At 36.9% G+C, this 27,192-nt stretch overlaps 1 protein-coding gene across 1 annotated transcript in view; it reads right to left on the bottom strand.

The window, feature by feature from the left end:
- NLN (neurolysin) overlaps positions 1–27,192 on the bottom strand; it is a 130,644-nt gene that overhangs the window by 67,238 nt on the left and 36,214 nt on the right. The window contains 2 exon segments of the mRNA XM_072605081.1: positions 12,079–12,227; positions 19,358–19,617. Of these exon segments, the coding sequence (XP_072461182.1) occupies positions 12,079–12,227; positions 19,358–19,617 (409 nt within the window).

Below are 27,192 nucleotides of genomic sequence, written 5' to 3'. Positions count from 1 at the left end.
CTCCCTCAGACTCCCTCACCACTCATTTCCCCAATCTGCTCCCTTCCCTTGAACTACTCTACTCCATTTCAGCCCCACACCAAGATGGTTATAGCCTTGGTCTCGTCATTCACTCACAAATGTACAGACTCCATGTTTTAAGAATTCTGAAATATCCTTATTCAAACATAACCTTTGGGCTTTTCATTTTTCCTTTTGCTTTCCCTTACTAAACTCCACTCTTCAACTACCCTCTGACTTCCAACCCCTTGATTCCTCAATTCTCTCCTAAATCTTCTGTATATTCTTTCATCTTTTCCCCATATTGACCCCTTGGTAAACCAATTCCACTCTATACTGTCCTTCTCTCTTGAATCCCTTTATCACTAATTACACCCTGCTAAGTATCCACTTTGGATAACTCCCACCATTTTCTGCCTTCACTCTATACACATGCTGCTGAATGAAGGTAAAGAAAAATCATGCAACTATTCTGATGGGGTACACTACAAATTTATGATACACAACCTCAACTGGGCCCTCACTGATCCTAGACAATCCCACTACACCTCCCTTATCAGCTCACTATCTTGCTCTCCACAGTAGTTTTTCCAAAACTTTTCATCCCTCCTCAAACTTCCCATGGTTCATCCTTTCTCTACCCTTTTGTTAAGATCTTTGCCTCATATTTGACATAAAAATTGAGGCCATTCACCACGAGCTCCCTCTTCTCCCCTCTTCCTCATCTTCTCATCACTCTGCTATCTTTTTCCATGTTCTTCTTTACCCTTGTTTCACATGAGGAAGTGACCTTACTTCTCACCAAGGCTAGACCTTCGACCTGACCAAGCAATCCTCTCCCCTCTTGTGGCCTCTAACAGATTGACCCGTTTGTCGTCCCCACTCCATCATTTCAATCTTTCCCTGTCTGCTGCCTCATTTTAGACCACCTACAAACATGTCCATTTCTTTTCCATCCTGAAAAAAATCCTCACTTGATCCTCTTGTCCCTGCTATCATCCTATAGCTCTTCTGCCCTTTGTGGCTAAATGCCTTGAAAAGGCCATGTACAATAGGTGCCTTCACTTTATTCTCACTCTTTACTTAATCCCTTATATTCTAGCTTCTGACTTTATCATTCCCAGCAAAACTACTCCCTCCAAAGTTACCAATGGTCTCTTAGCTGTCAAATCCAGTGGCCATTTCTTTATCCTCATTATCCTTGACCTCTCTGTAGCATTTGATACTGTTGGTTAGTCTCCTTGATACTCTCTTCTCTCTAGGTTTTCAGGAAATCTGCTGGTTCTCCTCTAACTATTGAACTGTTCCTTCTCTGTCTCCTTTACTGGATTGTCATAACCATAGGTGTGCCTCATCATTCTGTCCTGGGCACTCTTCTCCCTCTATACTACTTTACTTGGTGAACTCATCAGCTCCCATGGATTTAATTACCATCTTTAATGGTGATGATTCTCAAATCTACCTATCCTGCCCAAAACTTTCTATTGATCTTCAATCTCAAATACACACCTGCCCTTCAGATATCTCAAAGTATATGTCTAGTAGTCATCTTAAACTAAGCATGTTCAAAACAGAACTCATTATCTTTCTCCTTAAACCTACCTCTCCTCCTATCTTCCTTATTACTGTAGAAGGTAACACCATCCTCCCAGTCCCTCAGGCTCACAATCTAGCTCCTCACTCTCTCTTACCCCCCACATCCAAGCAGTTGCCAAGTCCTGTTGTTGTCACCTCTGTAACATCTCTACTATATGCCCCCTTCTCTCCTCTGACCCTGCCTCCGTTCTGGGGCAGGCCCTCATTGCCTCATGCCTAATAACCTGCTGGAGGATCTGCCTACTTCAAGTTTTTCCCCATTCCAATCCATCCTCCTTTTAGCCACTAAAGTGATTTTTCCCAAAGTGCAGGTCTAACTATGTCACACACATCCCATACACTCCCTCCCCACACTCAGTAAACTGCAGCAGCTTCCTATTGCCTCCAGGATCAAATATATCAAATATATGCTCTGTTTGGCATTCAAAGCCCTTTATAATCTATTTCCCTCCCATCTTTCCAGTCTTCTTATACCTTACCTTCCCCTATTACCCCTCCCCCCATCACCACCCCATATAGCTTTGATCCAGTGACATTAGCCTCCTGGCTGCTCCACAAACAAGACACTTCATCTCTTGGGTCTAAGGCAGGGTTTGAGGGAACTGCAGCCTCAAGGCCACATGAGGCTCTCTAGGTCCTAAAATGCGGCCCTTTGACTGAATCCAAACTTCACAGAACATCATTTAAGTAGAACTTTTATGGTGAGCAGTAGTGCTATGGTTATAGGCAGCTAGGTGGCAGTGTGGATAGAGGTTCAGGCCTGGAGTTAGGAAGACTTAAGTTCAAATATGGCCTCAGAAACTTACTAGCTGTGTGACCCTGGGCAAGTCACTTAGCCCCATTAGCTTCAGTTTCCTCATCTGTAAAATGAGTTGGAGAAGGAAACGGAAAACCGCTCCAGTTACCTTGCCAAGAAAACCCCAAATGGGGTTGCGAAGAGTTGGACATGACTGAAACAACTGAACAAGAGTGCTACGGTTGCTGGGAGTTTTGGTATCTTATTATGTAAAGAAAAGATCTGTGGTTATTACTAGTCTTTGGGGATAAAATGATTAAACCTAAGAATATAAATTCAATGCCACATCAAAGATATATTTTATTTCTTACCTAGAGATTCCCTTTTCCTTTGTAGCATATTTGTAATTCTGGGATCCTATTTTGCTCCTGGACAAAACATTGAATCACTGAAACCTAAAAATGTTTCTCATTCTTGTGGATTTTCTGAATCCATATTTACAGCTCCTAGAATAAGATCACTCCCTCTTTCTTTTTTTGTCTGGGTCTTTTCAACTTCTACAATAACTATATGACACAATATACTTGAACAAGGGCTGCTGCCTGAGTGACATCTGTGGTGATTAACCCACATTCTTCTAATCCTTCCAAAGTACGTCTGTAGTATTCCAATAACACATTTTTTTTTAATTATTACTTATTGCTGTAGATACCCCAACACAAGAATGGAAGCTAATTAGCAATATTCTCAATCTTAAAATAGATGTGATTGCTGCTATTAAATTTTCCCAGTGTACAAAAGACCAATCTAGCCTTAGTCTAATTATTTAAAGAAAGAACTCAAAGTAATTACTAGCCTATGGAGATATGGATGATTAGCACTAAGAATGAAAATTAAATGTCACATAAATGTAAATATTGTTCCCCAGAAGAGATGTAAGGTAGTTGAGAATTTTAGAAGTATGAAGAAATTGTCATTTCCTTCTCTACCATCTCCACTACTTCTAAAATCAGATTTTTGGGGAAAATTGAAATTTATAAACTACGTAGACCACTTCCCCACTGGGGCCTATTCTTGACTTTTAGACTTCAAAACCATGCTTCTACTTCTGTCTCATCCTAGAATTTTCCCCAGTGTCGCAGGCCTCCTCACCCTGGAAAATTCAACTACCACTAGGACCCAGAGAAATTAAATTAGTTTTACAATGTAATATTTCTAGTTAAGTAGGCCAGCTGGCCTTCATTCCAGTACTCTTGCCACTTTGCCATTCTGGAGGCTCTTCTTAAATATTTTGTTCATCATTTTAAAACATCACAATTTAAATAAATCTTTTGTTTTTTCTAATTCCTTCCAAAAAAAAAGTGTATTAAGGGAGAAAACTTGCCTGCAGTGGGAAATAGAGTAATTGAGAAGTGTTGAAGGAATGAGAGAAGGAATACAGAATGAGTGACCTCTTCAGGAAGCCCAGTAGGCCCAAGAAGGGAGGCAAGGGGACTAGGTGGCACAAGGTGCCTAGGAAGGAAACACAGGAGAGAAACAGGTTATTCTCTTCATGACCTTTCTTGGGGCCAGTTCAATACCTAGCAAACATATGCCTGAGGTGAGGACTTCCACACAGCATGAATCCCAGCCTTCCAGCTGCCCTAGATTTCCAGTGGATATTTCTGGAAGAGAAGAGCTTGCTTCTGGGCACCTTCCTCCTCCTAGGCTTTTCATTTTCACTTTCTCCCCCTAACCCTCATGGAAACCATCTGGTCCCAACATTTTCCAGTCTCAGTTCTGCAACAGTGCTGCTCACATCACTGACTTTACTCATTTCAGACAAAAATATTACATTTACTTATTTCTGAGTTGACTCCAATTCAGAATTAACAGAATGGATGAATTAAGAATCAAACATCTTGGGGAAGGGGGAGGAGGAAGGAAGGAAGAGGGAAAGAATTTAATACTCAAAAGCTTATGGAACTGAATGTTGTAAACTAAAAATAAAAAAATAAATTAAAAAAAAATCTTGTCTTGAAAATTCTTTCTTTTTCCACATGTTCTTTTTCTCTACATAATAATAAACTTTATTGATGCCTTTTGCTTTAATGACACAACCATTTTGTGATAAATTTCCTACCCCATCCCAAACTCCTATTCTTCTTTGAAAATTGATAATCATATGAACATCAAATCAATATTTGAGTTACATTTTGTTCTTTTCTTTTGTATAGCCTTTAAATCTCTAAAAACACAGTTCTCAAAACTTGAGGGAAAGATTAATATTAAAATAAAACAAAAAGTATACCCCTTATTTCAAAAGTTACCTGACAATCATGAATTCTAAGGGTTTCTTTTTTCATGGTCATGCCTGCTTAAGAAGGTGAAATAAAAAGTCATAGAGAAGCCCAGGCCTCCCAAGGAAAACACAGCAAATATGTGAAAACAGCCCCAGAAAGATCATTAATAAAGAAATCTAGAAGTAAGCTCCTTTATCCAATCTAAGATTTGATTAAAAAAAAATGGCCAGAAGTGTTTGAAAGGCAGGAGAAGGCTTGAGGCAGGAAAAACCAGCTTGATCTGAAATTATTCAGGCAGAAAGTAGCAGAGGGGAGGAGAGGAGAGTCAAAGGAAACTCCTGCTAATGGACTTAAAAACAGCTGCACCAATCAGCCTGAACAGAAGTGGGGATAGAATCCGCTCCCATAGGTCACTGCACAGGGAGATCAGGCCTGGCTATACACTGTTCTGAGCACTATGAGTCACAGCAGGGGATGAACAACTTTGTGCCTGGAAGTCAGTGTTAAGAAGAGCATGGTGAAGGAGGTCTAATATCAGAAGAATCTCAAATATCTCACTGGGTCCCAACTGAGGATTGTGCTAAGAGGAGAAAGACCTGTTGAATCCTGAACCTGCAATGGACCACCAAGAGAATGAGGCAGAAGCCAGAAAATAAGTCAGTCAGAGGACAGGATAATACTATTCCATTCAGGCATCTCATTCAGATCAGTGGTAGCAGCACTGGTGATAGCATTCAGTCAGCAAGGACAAGACCAAACACAATTTTAATTAAATAGCAAAGACTAAAAATATGAGTACACAGAAGATAACAAAAACAATGAGAAAACATTATGGGTTAAGCCTTTCTATTTTACCCAAAGTAAACCTGGGAGAAGAAAATAATCCTGTAACAACTATGAATATAATCTCAGATTAAAAAATTAGTTTCACCATAAGAACTCTAAGCTGAAATTAAAGAAGGATAAAAAAATGAATTAGAAAGTAAATGAGAGTGTAGGAGGGAAAGGACTGATAGGATAACTATTGTAGCTTAGAACCCAAGGTAGAAAACCTTATCCAATTAGTGGATTACATTTTTAAAAAATCAATCAAAAGGAATTCAACAAATTCCATGAAAAAATAAAACATATTAAAGTCAAAAGGCGGAAAAAATTAAGCAGAATGTAAAATATCTACTATCAAAAGCAACTGACCTGGAAAACTGAATAAGGAGAAATAAAGAATCATTGGACACCTTAAAGACCATGATAAAACAATAACCCTGAACATCATATTTAAAAAAAAAAATCACAAAAGGAAATAGTCCAAATATATTAGACCCAGAGGACAAACTGAAAATAGAAAGAATTCAATGATTATCTTCTAAAAGAGATCATAATTTTAAACACCAGGGAACGTAATAGCCAAAATCCAGAGCTTCTAAGTCAAAGAAAAAATATTGCAAGCATGCAGAAGGTAAAAAATTCAGGAACCAAGGAACCATACCAAAGACCACTTGCAGCAGACTTTTCAGCAATTACTACAATGGGTTCATAAACAAATTCCAAAAGAATGAAAGAAGATACCTTTCACAAATATGGATAGGGGTAGAGTTCTTAAGCCAAAAATAGGGCAGAGAGGATTACAAAAGATAAAATGGACAATTTCCATTACAATAAATTAAAAAAATTTTGCAGATAAAAAGGCAATGCAGTTAGAATCAGAAGGGAAACAGTTAACTGGGGAAAAAAATCTTTGTAGTGGATTTCTTTGATACAGATATGATAGCTAAAATATGGAGGATAGGGATATAAATATATAAGAATAAAAACTATTTCCCATTAGACAAAAGATCAATCAATCAATAAACATTTGTTAAGTACCTACTACTGCCAGGCATTCTCTACATATTGGGGATACAAAAATAGACAAAAAACAGTCCCACCTTCAAACTTACAATCTAATGGGGGAGACATTATGCAAACAGATACATATAAAACAAAGTATATACAGGATAAATAGGAGATAATTAACTGAGTAAAGGCACTGAAATTATGAGTGGTTTGGAAAGGTTACAGAAGGTGGGATTTTAGTTGAGATTTAAAGGAAGCCAATGACAACAATGTAAACATAAAGAATAAAAACCAAAACTGAGTAATTATGATAATCAGGTTTGGCCCCAGACTTAAATTCTCCCTTCTTTGAAAGGGACTATAGGTGCACAACATTTCATTTACACAGTCTCAATTGATGTTTAGTTAAATTGGTTTTTTCTTTTTAAAATTTTTGTCATAGAGAGGGAGGAAAGATAAATTTAGAAATGAAGATTATATAAACAACAAAGCAATAAAAGGTAATCTTTTTAAAAAGAACTAGTATTAGATTAGTTTCTGATTTTAAAACAAGGCAGGAATTGTCTCTTGTCTCTTTCTGTATCCCTGGCACTTAGCTGGGTGCTTAGTAGGTACTTAACAAATGTTTACTGATTGATTGAGGACTTCATAAGGAAATTAACAACCACTAGACTTCTACTGGAAACATCTTTGAGGGAAAATATTACTTCCAGGAAATTGATAAAGTTTATCTTCAATAAAATTTTATATTTTTCAGTAATATACAAGTTTCATGTTTCAAAGACTTTACTTCCCTAAAGTGTTCCAGTCTCCTTTATATAAACCATAATAACACTTTGTTTAGTGTCTCTCCTGCCCTTTCACACTTTTTGGTATTATATTTATCTTTGTAAATGTCATATTCCCCTTGACCATGAGATTATTCTCTGAGAACTGAAATCATTAGTTGTGGTATTCATCTTGTTAGGCAGAGCTTAGGTCAGTACCCTGCAGATAAAGAGGCTCACAATAAATGTTTGGGAGGTGAATGCTCCCAAAACATTAGTATATAATCATAGGACTAGAAATAATCTTAAATGTCATCTGATCCAGAAAGAAAACTATACCTGGAATCAGAGGATCTGGATTCAAATCCCACCTCTGAAACTTACTGAATGGGTAACTGGGCAAGACACTTCTGGTGTCAGTTTCCTCATCTGTAAAGTGAAGGTAAGATAAAACAATGTGGCCTCTGAATTTCCTTCTAACTCTAGATCTATGATCTTAAGTGAGGGCATCCCTAAATCTCACAAGACAGGTGAAATGAAAATCTAATTTGTTTTTTAAAATTTCTCAAGAATGGGATTCTAGAATTTGTATCAATGAACTGCTATTACAAAAACTAGGAATATTGTAGCCAGATGCCAGAATTCTCAGTTCAAGGAGAAAATATTGCAAGCAGCCAGAAAGAAACAATTTGAGTATTGTGGAAATACAATCAGGATAACACAAAATATAGCAGCTTCTACATTAAGGGATCAAAGGGCTTGGAATATGATATTCCAGAAGTCAAAGGAACAAGGATTAAAACCAAGAATCACCTACCCAGCAAAACTGAGTATAATACTTCAGGGGAAAAAATGGTAATTCAATGAAATAGAGGACTTTCAAGCATTTTTGATGAAAAGGCCAAAGTTGAATAGAAAATCTGACTTTCAAACATAAGAATCAAGAGAAGCATGAAAAGGTAAACAGAAAAGAGAAATCATAAGGGACTTACTAAAGTTGAACTGGTTACATTCCTACATGGAAAGATAATATTTCTAACTCTTTTCTCAGTATCTGGGTAGTTGGAGGGATTATACACATATAGACAGAGGGCACAGGATGAGTTGAATAGGAAGGGATGATATCTAAAAAAATGAAATTAAGGGGTGAGAGGAATATATTGGGAGGAGAAAGGGAGAAATGGAATGGGGCAAATTATCTGTCTTAAAAGAGGCAAGAAAAAGTTTTTTCAATGGAGGGGAAAAGGGAGGAGGTGAGGGGAAAAGTAAAACTTACTCTCATCACATTTGGCTTGAAGAGGGAATAACATACACACTCAATTTTGTATGAAAATCTATCTTACAGTACAGGAAAGTAGGGGAGAAGGGGATAAGTGGGATGTAGGAGGGATGATAGAAGGGAGGGCAAATGGGAGGAGGAATTAATTAGAAGTAAACACTTTTAAGGAGGGACAAGGTCAAAAGAGAGAATAGAATAAATGGGGGACAGAATAGGCCAGAGGGAAATATAGTTAGTCTTTCACAACATGACTATTATGGAAGTCTTCTGCATAACTACACTTGTACAGCCTATATTGCATTGCTTGCCTTCACAGTGGGAATGTGTGGGGAAGGAAGAAGGGAAAGAAGTTGGAACTCAAAGTTTTAGGAATGAATGTTGAGAATTGTTTTTATATGCAACTGGGAAATAATATAGGTAATGGGGTATAGAAGTCTATCTTGCCCTACAAGAAAAGAGAGAAAATAGGGATAAGGGAAGGGAGGGATTTGATAGAAGGGATGGCAGATTGGGGGAAGGGGTATTCAGAATGCATGGTGTCTTGGGGTGAGGGGAGGGGGGAGATGAGGAGAAAATTTGGAAATCAAAATCTTGTGGAAATGAATGTTGAAAACCAAAACAAATAAATTTAAAAAAATAAACTACTGTTACAGTGTTGAATCATTCCCATAGAAAATACACAGCCAGCAATACATTCATGGTGGGGGGCAGGGAAGGCTGAAAAGATCTTTTAAAAATAGCTCTGTGGTCATTCAACATATTCATTTATTGTCTTATTTACAGAGTGCTTTCTGTTTGCACGGTTATCTAAAGAAGCCTATATCCTGCTTCCTGCTCTAAAGCAGTTCATAATCTTGCAAAGAAAATAGGACAAGTGAGCAGATAGGTATCATAAATGTGGGATAGTCAGATGTTGGTAAAGGGGCAAAGAGAGTTAAAAGCAGGTTTATCTTATTAATCCTTGATTGTGTTTCTAATTTTTGTGTACATCTAAAGTACAGCAAGACCTAAAACAGTTAGGACATTAATGATATCCTGACACTTGAAAAGTGTTCACAAGTTCCTCATCATACTCTCATAATATGAAAGAGAATGCCATAAAGTAGTAAATCACTCTTAATCTTACTTTAGGCTTTATTATACCATTTTTACTATCATTATTTTTCACTTAGAATATATACAGGGAAATATAGGGAATACAGGGAAAAATATAAATATAGGGAAGAATATAGGAAAAAATAAAAATAACCCTATTTTTAAGTGCCTGTTTTTACAAATTCCTCCTACTTTGCAGCTTAATCACTGTTATGGTGAGATGGTATTCTACTTGTTTCTGCTCCACCCAACAAAATGCCCTTTCCAGGATAAGTTCAGTTTGTCTAAACCCACCACCAGGCTGCTAACTCTTCTTTATTGATACCATCTCCCTCAACTTCCTCTCTTCTCTGATTGGAGGGTGGAGAACAAAACTCCTCCCAATGCCTTCCTTTACAGAGGCCAGGCACTCCACTTTGTACCTGCTGCCCTGCCAGGTTTCAACTCCATGCAACAAGATGCTCCCTGGCACCCCCTATTCCTCGCTTTCCTGCCAACTTTTGTATATTATCTCTCCCTTTATAACTGTAAGCTCCTTGAGGGCAGGGACTGTCTTTCTTTTAACTAACTGTATTCCCAGCACATGGCCCAGGGTCTGGCACACAGTAGGCACTTAATAAATGTTTACAGGATTTAAATGAATACAGAAAATATATGGGGATACTAAAATCTATTAGACAATCCAAGTTCATCATTTCATACTATTATAAAGAAAACAATTCAAGCAGTTTCTATGTGCCAAAGAAAGCCTTTAAAACAGAAAAAATCTGATGAAAAAAACAAGTAATTGCCTATTAGTTGCCAGACTAGAATGACAATAAGAAAGAACATAGAAGTCTTTGGATGTTTTTACTGAATGATCTTTGCACAAAGGAACATCAAGACACCTGATGGTGAACAGAAGGTCAGATACTCAACTTTAAATTCATCTGTTCCTATGAAGACAGAAGTAAATCAGCCCACCAAAGAAGAATCAATGTGTGGGATAACTGTTTTTCAGGTTACTGTCATATAGACCACAAGCACTGAATTTGGAGCCCAAGGACCTAGGGTCAAATATCACTTCTGACACTACCCATGTTACCTAGAGCAAGTCAGTTGGCCTTTTCTGGTCTGTTTCCTCATGTAAAATGAGGGAGTTGAACTAATCACAACTTCAAATCATGACCCTATAACCAGAGCACTCAAGAATAATTTACTAAAAAGGTCTCCATTTATTCCTTCCTCACTAACAGGTTCAGGCCTTAAAAGTTTAAAATTTAAAAAAAAATAAGGAAGCCATAAGCTTTTTTAAACTGACAACTCTGTTTCCCCCAATACCAATACATGGATATTTACAAATGTTTCAGTCTAAGGTACATATGCTAAATGAATAAAATGTGAAGACTGTGAAACCGAAAAAACAAAACTTGGAAGTAAAGATACAAACAGGTAAACCACAGCAAATTAGAAATCCTAGGAAAAACACTTCTAAAACACATTAGCATTCTAAATACTGTCAAATGCGAACTTAGAATATTATGAGATAAAACAGAAAATGAAGATTAGGAAAAACTCAATTCTGGTCAGAAGAAACTCATCTGCAAGGAGGTGGGATCAGGGAGTGGGGTTCAAGAGGAGAAAAAGAAGGAATTTGTTGGGCCAATAGCAATGGTGATGAGATTTTCATTTATTTAACATTCACCATGCTAAGAGTAACCTACCATAAGCCATGGTTGCTAGGGAACTTTAAAGAATGGAAAAAATACTTGGGTGACACAGGACAATGAATACCACGTAAGTCTTAGTTAGCAACATCTAAAATATTTCAGTAATTTAAGTAGGCTGATTTTGAAAAGCATTTTTAGAAAAAATGTTTTATATCAATTTTAAGCACAAGATGGTTACAAGAAGCAAAATAATACCAATGATCTTGCAAAAGAAACATGCAAGAAAACTGGATCTATGAAGCCTTTGTTTCTCGGACAGACTAGAAATACTACAGAATTACATATTAAAAGCAAAGACAAATTTAAAAAAAAAAGCTAGCAAGCAAAACAACAAATTTTTGAAGGCAGACCCACCTAGAACATTCATTATCCTTAATTCCTGCCAGTCCTGCAAAATGTAAGGATAACATACAGGAATGACTCTAGCTCTCAACATCAACAGTGTGTCACCATTATAGAGTCATAAATACAATGTATTTACTAAGAGGTGATTGACATTGTTAAGGTTTTAGTGGGTTCTGTCTAACAAATATATTTCATGCTTAGAAGATCTGAATTGGAAGAAAAATCAAAATTGCTCCATCTTACATTGACAGTTATATATACATAAGACACAGTTTTAATTTTGGTCTTCACATTGAAATGAATTTAATTATTAACAATATAAATATAGCTAATCATGTCTATTATTATGAGCATCTGAAAATAAGATTTGTTGGCAGATTCAAATATCTTTTACTGATTCATGAGGCATATTTTTTTCATTAAAAAAAAAATCTACCTGTAGATGAACAATTCTCTGAAATACATCCTCTCTCATGCTCATCTCAATGTCGAAACGAGAAAGTCTTTTGTCAGCTTCTGTACTTGCTGCTCGTACATCTTTGTCAGAGGAGATATGCTGGGGAAAATCTAACATGCTTCTTTCCACTGTGGGCAGAGAAAAATATTAAGTGATGCCATACCTTTCCAACCAATGTTATGCTGAAGTATTTTCTAAGAGTGCAAATATTTAATTTAATGTTTTTTTTCCCCATTTTATAGACTTGGGAAGGCTCTCAAGATGATAAGGAAGCCACAAAATAACATGGGTTCAATGTACTGAAATATCATTAATGAACATTCATTTAGTGATGCAAAGCCCTGAAGATGATAAAAAAGAATTTCAGCTGATATTTAGCTCTGAAGAGCTTATTGTATAATTTGGGAGATCAGTGAAAAACTTTGCTTGCACATCACACCAAGGGTCCAGTAATAATATTCTGCTTAATAGTAAATGTGTTTACTTCTGAGATTACTGCCAGGACCATCTTGGAACAGTCATAGGAACCAGGACACTCAGGGTCTAACATGAGATATCACATAGCATTACTATAATACTTTGCTAGATGTCATCGATCATTGCAGGGTCCATAGAGCTTTCCAAATAGGGATGCTTCCCAAAGTTCTGTCCTGGATTCTTTTCTCTTCCTTCTCTACACATTCTTTCTCTCTCATCAATTTCATCAAATCCCATGGTCAAATGATGTAGGTATCTGGTTCACAAATTTTTATTTTGCCCTGCATGAGTGACTGGAATAATGACCACAGACCACAGGGGAAACTGGACTGAAGGGGGAGATCAGTTTAGTTTATACATTTGGCATTGGAGGTGACAGAAGAATAGTCAAATGAAGATGTTTAGTAGGAATCTGAAGACGTGGGACTGAAATTTAGGAGGGTAGGGAAAATTTAGATGAGAATTAAGTATCTTCTAAAATGCTAATGTTAATCACTACTTACCCCACTCTTTATAATTTCAGGCTGAAACCTGAACTCTGGACAAAATTCCAGAGATAGTTAGATGGCACAGTGGATGGAGCATTGGAATTGCAGTAAAGTAGACCTGAGTTTAAGGTAGACCTGGCTCACCCATTTTTCACCTGATTAAGGGTCACTTAACCTCTACTTCAGTTTCCTCATTTGGTAAAATGAGGCTAATAATAGCACCTATCTCTCAAGGTTATTGTAAGGACCAAATAGAAAATATTTGTAACGTACTTTGCAAACATTAAATTATTATCTAGTTAATGATAGCCATTGTTATTAATATTGTCATTAGGAGAATATTGATATTAATAGATGAGTTTTTATTTCAAGCAGTTGCCTAGGATCACAGAAAGTATATGTGTATGTATATACATACACACACCTATATAAATAGGCTTCCTATTCAGTTGCCTGTATCTGTCATTTATGTAATTTATTTTACTGTGTAAGTTATTAAGCAAGTCTCTTTGGGGTGATTTATAAGTCTCATTAAAGAGGCCCTGTAGTATCATTTACAAAAAAGAAGGCATTGATAGGTTCCTACCATTTATAAAGAGTCCTTCATCCATTTTGACTACTTAGGACAACCTCAACTGCCTCAGCAAACACCTCAACAACAAACATTTCCTTATCTCTGGTGTTTATCAGTTACCTCCCTAAGATCTTGACCTAAGCATGGGAAGTACAGTGTTGGATAATAATCTTTAAGGTAGTTTGGAAGGAGGAATACTATTTACAGGGAGGAATAAGGAAAGGATTCATGCATAAAATGGATCTTGAGTGCATCTCAAAGGAAGAGAAGGCCAGGTAAGGAAGGAGTGTATTCCAGGGACAAGAGATGGATGGGAGTAAAGGCATAAAGATGAAAGACAGAGTGTCTTGTGTGAGGAAAAGAGTAATTGCTAATTTGACCAGATTGTAGGATGGGAAGCAACATTCAACAAACCTAGGAAGAAGAGTTGAGGCCAGGTTGTATGTAAACAGAGTTTATATTTTGTCCTAGAGGCAAGTTTGAGTAGGGGAATCATGTGGTCAGATCCACATGCAGTGAAAATTACTTTGGCACCTTTGCATGGGATGGACTGGAATGATGACAGGCAAGATAGGGAGACCAATTAGAAGGCTGTTGCAATAATCTAGGCAAGAGGTGATGAAGTTCTAAATTAAGGTGGTAACTGTGTGAATAGAAAGAAGGGGTCAGATATGAGAGATATGAAGGTAGAAATGGTAATATTTGGCAAGTGATTGGAGATGCAGAGTGAAGGAGTGAGGGGCAGAGGATAATGCAGAGATTTCAAACATGGAAGACTGGAGGATGGGGATGCTATTAATGAAAATAGGGAAATTTGGAAGATAGGAATGTTTGTGGGGGAAAGACAATGAGTTTTTAGATATACTGAGTACAAGACACGTATATGTACAATTACAAGACTGGGACATCCAATTTGAAATGTTCAGCAGACCACTGGCGATATGAAACTGAATTCAGGGGAGAGAATAGATCTGGGTATATCAATCTGGACATAGTCATCTGCAAAGAGATGAGATCTGATAATCTCATCACCAAAAGAGATAATATAGAGGGACCGGAGAAGAGGGTCCAAGGCAGAATGTAGGGGAAAATCCACAGTTAGGGACCATCCTACGGATGGTAAGCCAGCAGAGGAGACTGTGAAGCAGACAGACAGTTAGGAGGTGAACCTGGAGAGAGGATTGTCATGAAAACCCAGACAAAAATATTGAGGAGGAAAGGGTGGTCACCAATGTCAAATGCAGCAGACAGGCTGAGAAGGATGTGGACTTCAAAAAGATATCATACTTGGCAGTTAAGGAATCACTAATTTTGGAAAGAGCAGTTTCAAATGGAGTGATGAGGTCAGAAGCCTGATTGCAAAGAGATGAGAAGTGAAAGGAGAAGAGTAAAAGGAGTCAGTGCGTGTACACAATTTTTCCCAAGGAGTTTGGCTAAGTAAACCCATGAATGATTTTGGGCTGATTTGACTGGTTGGTTCCCTTGGCCAGCATTATGCAGGCTCATTATCCTCTTGATTGTTTTTTGTTTTTCTGTTCTGCAAGGTGATACTGCTGGGAATCTTCCGGTCTCTTCCTCTGTAATGTTTACAATTAAGCTTGTCTTCTCCAATAGCAATGACTGATTTCCCACTTGCAAGGAAACATATTTTGGGATGGGGAACTGGGGCAACTTTTGGGCTCTTTCTCCCGCTTGTTTAAGGACTGTGCCACATCAGTTAAACTTCGTGAGGAAATGATGATAATTAAGGTCAATGTCTCTACTTTTACCTTTTTTTTTTAAAGCATCAACAACTTGTTTAAATATGATCTGCTCTAACTTCTTTATCTTTTCACCTCTGTTATAATTGGTGATGGTATGACTATATATAGACAGTGGATTCAGAAATGACTTCCATGTTAGTAACCTGTGGTTTCTTGTCTGTTCAAATAATCAGTTTCATCTGTGCGTGTGATACTGTTTGTAGCTCATGATGTCTAGTGCCTTCTGATTCACTTCCAGAAAAAAGCATCCCTGAAACATACGTAAGATTTCTGAGTACCCTAGTAGGCTTTGGACTCTCTTGTTATTTAATTCTCAAACATAACTGCCAATCTCATTTTCACTCTTGGCCTTTGAAAAGGGCTCAGGAAAGGATTTTGTTGATTCATGTTTAGAGAAGCAGAAGATGAAGTTTAGTGAAAGACTGAGGGATACGTCACTTACGCAGGGGAACCATGAGAGCACAATGTCATGGAAGGCAAGGGAAAAGATACCACAGTGGATGAGAACTGGGGAAAACACACACAAAACAATGACCCAGCAACAATGGATTTGGTGATAAAATCAGTGACGATGCAGAAAGATGTTTCAGTAGAGGGATGGTAATGAAAGTTTAAGTGGAAATTGTTAAGGAATGAGTGGATGACTAGGCAGTAAAGGTAGAGAATGTAGATTAATTATTCTATAAGCTTGGGATGGAGAGGAAAAATTAGAATCACTTGGAGAATCAGGACCAGGGGACAGTGAGGGGAGATCTGAGCATAGGAAGAATGGAATTGGTGGAGAAGGATAGACTGAATATAAATGAGATATGTGTTTCATTTGTACAGCAACATCCTAGAACAAATGGATTACACTATAAGGCATGAAATTTCACCATGATCTTGAAGTATTTGCTACTAATGACTTCTGCATGTATGATATAATCTTTGGAAGAGAATGAGGATTCACATAATCTACCAAAAACATATCCAGGAAAATATCCTAGGTACCCTTTTAGTGAACTTTTGCAGTAGAATTTATTTTTCAATTTTTATTCTATTTTTTGTTGTTTTTGTAAATTGTAAGGCAACCCTTTACTTATGACATCCCCAGTCTCATCTTTTACTTCCATATCAGGGTGCAAATTGCCTATACATTCTGTATCTTGTTAATGGGAATGGTAATAATATACTTCATTATTACAACATAGGCATGCTAGAAAATCTCAGCCACTAACACGCTTTCTCACCTACATTTCTCAGCTATAATTAACTATATAAGGATGCCAATACATGGTAAAAATCTTGTAATGTATGCATCTATCCAGCTAATACTAAAGACTGAATTATCTTATGTCTTTTAATAGTACTATTCTAAGATAGGCCAAGTATACAAAATCACAATTGCAGAAGTAAGCAAATAAAATGATTATTGGCCCCACACAGTGATATGCAGACAAAGGTCTTCACTGGGTCTGATTTTTGGATATGGAGTTATTTATTGTGAGTTTGCCTTCTGACCTTTATGTGAATGAAGTACTGAAGTACACAGTGCATTATGCCATACATTTTTTCACTTGATTGGAAGGACCTTTTTCCAGCGGATTCTAAAGCAACGATCCTCCATACCACCCACATAAGACATATTCATGAAGCAATCCTGACTAAATCAATCTGATAATAGATACACAGAGAGAGGAGGCATTTATTAAGTACTAATTATGTGACAGGCAGGTATAAGCAAACAAGACAGTCTCTATCCTCAAGGAGCTGACATGAGGACAACACATCTTAAGGGCAGAGTCCAGAGTGTTGTGAGGATCTAATGAGATGAAATTTGTAAAGTGCTTTTCAAAGTTTCTGGTTTGTTTCCTTCCTTGTACTCTCTCCAAAAAAGTGATATAAATAAAACTCATACATCCAAAATATGGAGAAATTTCAAAGAGGCAGAGATCTCTCAGAAAGGGAAGGAACAAGCATTTGTTAAGCACCTATGCATCAGGCACTGTGCCAAGTGCTTTACAAATATCTCCTCATTTGATCCTCACAACCCTGGAAGGTAGAAGCTATTATGATCCCCATTTTACAATTGAAGAAACTGAGGAAGAGAGAGGCTAAGTTTGACCCCAAGTCTTCCTGACTCCAGCACAGAGTTCTATCCACTGTACCATCTAGCTGCCTCAGGAGAACCACAACTTTGCCTAGATACATAACAAATGTAATCCTTATTAATGCCTTTGTAATATCATTGTAAATACCTAAGTAAATGAAGCATTTCTATGCATCACCACATTGTAATGATTAGGATATTAAGATCTGATTAAATATAAATTCATTCTCCCTTCCAAAGAAAAAATAAAATACAGATTATCAAGCTCAATATGCATAATATTCATTTAAAAGCATGTGGTTAATAATACAATTAAGACTTTGATTGGATTTCTTGACATTAACTTAAAACAATTAAAAGGGAAGTTAAATGGCTCATGATCTCAAATCAGTAACATAAGAGGCACAGATTTAAATTTACAAACAAGATTTTAAATAAACAACAATGTTGAAAAGGTATTCCTCTCTTATTCTCTCACAAAGATCTAGATGGAACTAGAATTTGCTTTCCCTGCTAAAATGGGCAGTCAACAACGTGAACACCCAGCACCATCCACTATGCATTTGTGGTAAAAGACACTATAGGAGATGGCTAAGAGCTGTCATGAGTGAATTTTGAACTTGGGTCCAGGAGGTGAAAGTTAGTTGTTGTTTTTCATTGCTTAAGAAATTATACTTGGTTCAACCTTATCAACTACAGGCATATTGCTAGCAGCCTCAAATCTAGAGAGAAATTGGAAACAATACCACCAAATTAAAAAGTCTAAAAAATAAACAAGCAGGCAAAACAGAACACAAGACAATTTAACACAAAGTGATTAGTTAACTATGGTGCAAAATTTTTTTAAAAGCTGTAAAGTCCCAACTATTATTTACTTATTGAGGTAAACACAACATCTACCTAGACTAGGGACCTGTCTGTGTCACTGTGTAATGTTAACGGGATTTAAGATCTTCCCTGCCCTTTTAATAGCCTGGAGTGTATTCAGGAAAGCTTGCTTGCTTGAAAGCTTTCACACCTCTTGGTAATTAGGCTAAAGTACGGGAGATGTGATGCCTTCTGGCTCTACATGTCCTCTGAAGTGAGGTTCTGCTTTGGGGCTCACTCATAGGAAGAAGGTCTGTGTGATTTGTCCAGGAGACTCTGGGTAGCCGTTAAGGAGCCCCCCAGCTTTGAAAACTCAGATGTTGGTGCTTCTCTCTCTGGTAACTATGTATGTATGTTACAGACATACATGTTACAGTATGTCAGACAGTTGGATCTATCTGTTGATCTGTGATGTACATATAGCTTATGGTCAAACAGTTAGAAGTCCTGTCATTGGTCCTTACGCTAATTTTCTCTATTTGTATTTTCTATACTCATTTCTTTCTCTGTAATAAAAGTAGGAATTGTTAACTCCTTAAAAGTTGCCTTTCCTTAAGAAAAGCAGATCCAAGAACCTGTACTAGTAGGTCATCCTGGGTGTGCTAGGGTGCTTGCCTTTACACAAGGTCCCCTTGGGCACTCTGGTGAAGCCAATGTGGACCCCTCTCAAGAATGATGTTATCAAATGCTTATAATAACAAACACAGTATTATAAAGAAAACCAATTATATTGAAATGTGGTTATCAAAATATTTAAAAAACAAATTTATAGACCACAGGTTAAGATACTCTGACCTCATGGAAGCATACCCTTTGAGGGTAGGGGCTATCTCCCATTTTGCCCATTGATCCTCAGTGCAAACACAATGGCCCGTACAAAGTAGATGCTAACCAAATCTCTGTTGAATTGAATTTAAAATGTTTTGTTACTTCTCTTTTGTGAATAATATAATGGGTAACATACAGATAAGGTAACATGCTCTAATGCACTGATACTCACCTGCATATTTCACTTCTAAATCTGCAAGTGCTTGCAAACTGTTCTCATATGTCACTTTTTCAAAATCAAGCATTCCAACAGTGTCATACACCTGCTTGGTTTGTTGTATGAGCTCCTCAGTTCTTGCTTTAATTTGTTCTGGTGACAGATCCCACTTCAAAAAGTTTTTTTTGGTTGCTGAAGATGAAGATCTAAGTTGAAGAGGGGACATAATTTCTCTTCCTAAAGTCATTCTCAAGATAGTCCTGTTACCACCAGCTCTGAAAAAGATTGAGGAAATAATTTTAATTAGGTCATAGGATTATAAGAGCTGGCACAGATGAGGAAACTGAGTTTAAGAGTGGTTAAATAATTTGTTCAAGCTCAAACAAACGAAAAGGGAGTTAGAGTTGGGATTTGAATCCAGGACCTGTGACTCTATAGTACTTTTCCCAAATCATGTTTGTTGGTAGCACCTTTGTTGTTCAAATATCTAAAGTAATAATCCTGATCACCTAGCTGAATTAAGAAATAAAACAGATATAAATGAACACAATTCTTTTGGATGGAAAGGGGCAATGAATGAAATTTTTAAAAAACTGAACTAATCCTTTAAAATTCTAGGATATCTGGGATTTCAGCAATGTGAGCATCACACCCCACTCCCTCCCTGCAATGGAATTTCACCCTTTTGATACTGTTCTTTTCTATTCATAGTTTCCCATAAATCACCCACTGGAGATTTACCCATTATGTTGGAGGCCTTCCTCTAGGTCTTTTGACATTACATGGGCCCCAGTGAAATGCAAAAATGATCCCTTAGCCTTCACCATTGCTCTTTCCCCAGGACTTAGAGTGGGTACATCAAGGTGGAATGTGTTTATACTTTGATTTTTGCTTTATCTTCCCAGATTTTGTAAAAGCTAATTGAAGTTAACTGGTTAAATGGTACTGGGTCACTAGGTCAATCACTGATATAAGGGAGAAACTAAATATAACTGGTGATTGATATTAAGGAGCAACACTTCAAAATGGGTGCTCAAGCTTACAGCATTAGAAGTTACCCTTGCTCTGGGAACCTGACCTGCTCTTGAGGAAAGAGGAAAAGGGAAGGAAAAAAATAATCATCTAGAAAGCACCTATTACACTCTAGGCACAGTGCTAAGTATTTACTGGGTAAGTCAGGCCTTGCTGCATGTACATATATGAATTCTAATATAAAACCTTTGTTTTATTTAAATAGACAAAGGTTTTCTTTTCAACTTGAACAGTTATTCAAATGAAAACTAGTTCCTACCAATCACCAAGACTCTATGGAAACCAACAATAGGCGCTATACATTTTAAGGCAAGGAAAAGAAACTGACAGTTGAAGCTGTCACCAGCGGTTACCTGACAAACAGTGGCAGCAAAAGGGAAAAGTAAATTAGAAATGTAAATTTAAACAGATGATTTGTAATTCTGATTGAAGTTCGGCAGTGGTTAGGCAGTTTTTCACACCAGGAGTACAAGTGTTCCTGCCTAGGCTTTACTTTTCCCAGGACAGCCTCCATCTGTGGTAATTTCATTCTTTCCATGTATGTCATTTTGATTGATACACACATCTGATTTTTATTTAGATAGCCTCATGATGGAATGATTACTTCCACCTTGACTACAAAGATAAACCAATCACTGCCCTATCCTTGAATTTATTACCTTAATATACAAAAAACAGTACCTTTCTGAAGTCATTAATGAGTTTTATAAGGGTCAGTACAGGGGAAAAGGAACAAGTAAGAAAGCACTTTTCACCTGAGCTACTAGTTTTAGAAAACAAAACAAAACTCCAAAAGACAAAGAAAACTCTTTTCCCTCTTCACAGAAAACTTTCTTTCCTTTTTCTGGGTTTTGTTTTTTTTCCCCTGCTTCCTTCTTTTCTCATTTTCTTGTGGTAAAAGTCTGAGCTTATCCCCATAAGGGCTTATCCTTCCACTTACAAAATGAGCTAGAGGAAAAAAGGAGTCTAGTGAAGCTTGTATTTAAAACACTTCCACCTGTTTGTCTCGTCTCAAGTTTATTTCTTTGGCACTTTACTTTGCCCTAACATCCTCCTCTCTTTCCTTTCTGTTTATTTTTAAATTTCACCTGTGCTGTGAATGCCTGGATACTTCTTTCCCTCAGTTTTTGTGCCCCAACAGCACCTGTGTTAGGATACATAGGGCATTTAAAGGCAGGAAAGCAGCTGTGCTCACTGCCCTTGGGAATAGGGCTAAGACAGTGTATCACTCCTCAACTTCCTCCAATTGCCAAGCCTAGTTACTACATGCTACGTATAGAGGACAGATGCAATCCTCTCGGTTGCTATGAGATACATGGATGATTTGAAAACAAGAGTCCTGGTAAAAGAGATGATTCCCAAAGTTTCATAAAACCCTGGATTTTTTTTCTCTCTTAAAAATTATTAGGCCCTACCAATTGTTCATGTCTTCCCTGATATTTTTAACTGTTTCCACTGTCTGAACTATTCCCAGATACACAACTATATGCTACTTCTAACCCTGAAATAAGGTAATCTTCATCTAAATTTATGGGAAAGAAGAGTGATGGGTGGTGTCTCCTGTATTGCAAAGGATAAATGAAGTGCTTACAAAGCGGAGAGTGGCCAGCTAGGTGGCCAAGGAGATAGAGCACTGGACCTGGAGTCAGGAAGACACTAGTTGTGTGACCCAGGGCAAGTCACTTAAATCCTGTTTGCCTCAGTTTCCTCATCTGTAAAATGAGTTGGAGAAGGAAATGGCAAATCACTCCAGTATATTTGCCAAGAAAATCCCAAATTGAGTCACAAAGAATCAGACATGACTAAAAAAAATGACAAAACAAAAAAGCAGAGACAGGCTGTTTAAGTTTTAACTAATGAAGATGTTGCCAAATGATTTGTCACAGCTTACCTCTGAGTTAATGTTTATTCTCTTACTGTGTTTTGCACAATATTCTGAAAGACTGTTTTCAGAATTTGTTAACTTAACTGGATGCAATTTTTCTTTCTAAGTTCACCTCAAATACACATTTCCCTTTGAAGTTTTCATTGACATTATTACTTAACAGGGTCATCAGCTTCTGTTTCATTTCCTGCCTCTTAACACTCACTTTGAGAGTCACTGAACACTGATATCTGGTTCATGAATGTTATGACTTTTCTCTCAAATACTATTATAAGCTCCTTGAGGGAAGGAAACCTAACCAAATCAATTATATTCACTTAAGGTGCAAAAGCAATGTTGTTTGGTACTGATAGTGGGATGAGAAGAGCTAAAGTTTAGATAAGACACTGTCTTTAATTCCAATGTAGTCTTAAGGCTACATTTTGTTCCCTTGAATCAAATTCAATTAAACAATTCCACAAACATCTATTTAGTGCTTATAATGTACAAGGTGCTGGGGATGCAAAAATGAAAATGAAAACTAGTTCCTATCTTCTATAAGCTATATTTGACAAGGGTATAAAATACATATCCAGAAAACTAAATGAAAGATAATTTGAAAAGGGAGAGAATATTGGTAATTGAGAAGATCAGAAAAAGTTTCCTAATATAGCATCTGAGTTGAGCCTTGAAGGAAGCTAATAGCTATTTAAGAGACAGAGGTGAGCCTCATCAGATTGGCAAAGTTGACCAAAAAAGGAAAACTACAAATGCAGGAGTCTATGGGAAAACAGATACATTAATGCGCTGTTGGAGGAACCACAGTTCAATCATTTTGGAAAGCAGTTTGAAATTATTCCAAGAAAGTTATAAATTCTGCTTGGCAAATAGTAAGCAGTTAATAAAAGCATCTTCCTGGCCTGGGCATACTCTTTGAACCAACAATACCAATATTAGGTTTATATCCCAAAGAGATAAAATAAAGAAAAGGACCTATATGATCAAAAATGCTTATTGCAGCTATTTTTGTGGTGGCAAAGAACTAAAAAATGAGGGGGGACCATCAACTGGGGAATGGCTGAACAAATCATGGCATATGGATGTGATAGCAAAGGGCACAGTTTCAGAAAAACCTGGGAATGCTTGTATGAAGTGATAAAGTGTTAAGTAAGCAGAACCAGAACTGTTTATATATAACAACAAAATTTTGAAAGGCTTTAGAACTCTGATCAACACAATGACCAAACATGGTTCCAGAGAACTCATGCTTCCTATTTTCTGATAGACAGGTGATGGACTCATCATTTGTTTTGCTTGACGATACATTTTTGTAGCAGAGGTTTTGTTTTTCTCCTTTTCACAATGTGAGGAAGGATGGGGAGATGGGAGGAGAGAAGGTAGATTTTCACTGAATGAAAAAAAATAAAAAAGATGCTTTCAAAAGGGGTAGAGATGAGGAAGAAGCACATTCCAAACATGGGGGTAACCTATGCAAAGGCACAGATATGGAAAAAAGAGTGATCATTTATAGCTAGCAAAGAATAAGCATAGTAGACTGTTACATTCTCTGCATCTTTATGTTAACTGTATAGTTCCAAGACTGCAAATATGATCTATTATAAAATTTAAGTTGTTAAAGCCTGACTGTTCTCTTTTATGAAAGTTTTATTGAATATGTTTGTTCATAAAAAGTAGGCAAACTTTTGGTAAAGTAGGCCTATAGGTGGGTAGTCACTGATCTCTTTGTGCCTGGTTTTTCTGGTAATAATAAAGACTGTAATCCCCACCCCCCATCTCTCCTCTTTCACATATCTGATAAATAAGATCCTAAACACCCTCCAGATTATGTCTTTTCCCCTACAGCTCTCTGTGTACGGCTAGCTTAGTCCTAATGCTTAAGAACTCTTTTTAGTTATATAGTACTGTATTAGTAACCAACTAGCACAGGTTCTTTGATCTGCTTTTTGAAAGGAAATACAGCTTCAAAGGGGTCAACAATCTTACTTCAATTACAGATAAGTAGAGAGAAGCAAGTCTCCAAGAAAGAATCCAACAGATAGGGCTCCAGTTGTCTAAACAGAATACAACTACCTACATATACAAGCAGACTGGGAGAGCACCAATATCTGAGTGGGGGTGGGGGGCTCTTAACAAATGGCTACTCAGAGTCCCATGCAGGAAATCAAAAGGTCCTTCTCATAAGCAAGCCCCCAAAGCAAAATACCAACCTCCCAGTACATATATTTTTCAACTAATAGGCTCAGAACCAGAAGGCATCACAACCCACTTGACTCAGCACAATTGTTGAGCCTAGGAAACTGAACTCAAAAAGTAAACAAGAACAATCCCACTTTGCTTGCTCTTACAAGTACCATATCTAACCTTCCAATTAGCATGTTATACAATCAGATGGTTATTTTGGAGTCCTGATACAGTGGTCCCACTGTTACTGATGAAGATAAGACTGTTATAGAAATCGACAGGTCTTTTCTATTTTTTTTTTATGTTTGTTGTCTTCCTTTCAATTTTATACCTTCAATGCTTAAAAAAAAAAACCCACCAGAATTTGGTTTAAATGGCTCTCTTGCTAAGCTTTCTGAAAACTTTTTTTTGTCTCTCACTGTTTTATGAGTTAATACTATAATTTTCTTTATAAAGAAATTTCTATTTTAAATTAGTGATGGTCTGTGCTGATGTCTGTTCCTTTTATCAATTTTTCATTTTTCAGTTTCAATAGCTTGTTTAAGTAGGTCAAGATGAAGTTGTTTCAATTGTTTGCTACATGTTCTCATTTCTATTTCTTCTTCTACTTTGGTATTGACTTTGAGACTTGTTCTAGCAAATAAGTGGTCCGACAGTACACAGACAGCTGATTCTGATATAAGTCCTAAATTACTAGCCAGTCAATTTTTGTAGATTACAATATATTCAGTGCTCACCATATCTAGTGCCTCATAAGTTGGTTCTCAAGAAAAATGTTCAAGATATATATAGTTCAAGGATTCTGAACTATCTCTTGCATTTGTTGCTCTTAATATAATAAGATTTTCTAACACATGATACCTCTGACTCAGTGATCCCATTAATGGGAATACTTATCAAGTAATACTCACCAAAGAAGAAAGAGGAAGAAACAAAGAAGAGGAAAACAAAGAGCTTCTTGTACAAAGTATTTATAGCTGTGTTGTATATAATAGTGAAAAATGAAAAACACAATTCCCACTACTGAGTATATTGAAAACAAGGTGTAATATACAGCAAAATACTCTCTGCAACACTCTGTGACAGCAAAAACACTGGGAATAAAGTAAGTACCCAAAGACTGGGGAAAGGGCTGAAGAAAATAGGATATATACTACAATGGAACATTACTATAGCATAGGAAATGATGAAGATTTTAAAAATGGAAAGATTTAAATAAAGTGATTCAGAATATGTTCAATTTAATTCAATAAGCATTTATTAAGTACATACTTTGTGCCAGATACTATGCTATGAGCTGGGAATACAAATAAGAAAAAGACACATTCCCTTCACTCTAGGAGCTTACAATGTAAAGGGGAAAGAAAATACCCAAAAGGAAGCTAGGGTACTGCAAAAAGACTGTGGTATATCAAAGTGATATGTACTATACTGCTATCAAGAATGACAAGTAAGAACACAGATAAGGAAATTGGGGCTGAAAAAGGTTAAAAAGGTTAAGTGGACTTGTGCAGGGTCACCCACCCGTGTCTGATGCATAATTTGAATTCAGGTCTTCCTAAACTTCAAGTATAGCACCTTATAGGAGGTCAGTCACCTCACCAATAACATTTTTTCACATTCTTCATTTCCCAGTTGTCCACTTCAATCCTGTCCTACTCTTACCAAAACTTCTTTCATTTTGGCCAAGCATAGCACTCTTTAAATTGTTAAACGAGTACAGGTTTCCAAAAGCTTCTCTTACTAGATCCTCCACATTCCTCCTTCCATCGTGGACCCACATTTACCTTCCTACTTATCACAGGTTCACAAGTTTCTTTTGTGTGCTGATCTTACTCTAAATCCTTAGCTTCCTCTAGAGCAGGACTGTATCCTCATGAATGATTTCTCTCCTATTACTTAAATAACTCCTTAAATCTGACTTAGTCTAGAGCCCATCAAATCTGATCATCCTCAAGACCATTCTCTCAAATCTCCCTCCAGTTATGTACTCATCTATGTACTAACTCCACCCCAGTGCTGAAATGCAATTATCGTGGACATAAATTTTCTGTATATGTTACCAAAGACCAATAACCAAAGACCAATGTTGACTCATGTCCAAAGCCCAGAGGTACAATTAATTCATACAATTTGTTTATATTTATGCTTCTAATCTCAAAGGTAATTGCAAAAAACCTTCTATCTTGATTACAGTTGCTTAGAAAACAAAAATGTGCAGGCATCATCTAGAACTCCACAAATTCTGTATTTCAATGCAGAGATCCAGGCTTAGCTAATAATTTTTTATACCAAAATAGTAGAAAGCACAAAAGGTTTTACTAAAGCAAATAATTACCTAGAAAAAGAATGGTAAACATAATTTACTAAATTGCTCATCAACTGAGGATATTTTTCAGTATAGCTAAACACAAAAAGTCTGCTGGATTTGGAATGACAGAACCTGAGTCTGACTCCTGCCTTGGCCACTTCTTACTTGTTTAACCAGGGCAAGTTACTTAACTTCTAGGCTTCAGGGTCCTCATCTATAAAATGAGGAAACTGCATAAGATGACGTCTAAAAGTCCCTCCTCAGGTCTTTAAAGCACTAAGGATTGGTATAGACATCTCTTGTTATTGGGACAAAATCTGTTAATAAAAATTGTCTATAAAGTGAAAATCTATATAATGAAAATGGACTGTGACCCATCTTTGGAGGCCTGGATACTGCAAAGGGTCAGGTAGGTATTCATCTATGAATCTTTTTTTTTTT

The sequence above is a fragment of the Notamacropus eugenii genome, chromosome 4, assembly GCF_028372415.1.
Source record: "Notamacropus eugenii isolate mMacEug1 chromosome 4, mMacEug1.pri_v2, whole genome shotgun sequence".
In the NCBI taxonomy this organism is placed as follows: domain Eukaryota; kingdom Metazoa; phylum Chordata; class Mammalia; order Diprotodontia; family Macropodidae; genus Notamacropus; species Notamacropus eugenii.
The sequence above is the reverse complement of the archived record's forward strand: the minus strand, read 5'-3'. Positions and strand labels throughout refer to the sequence as shown.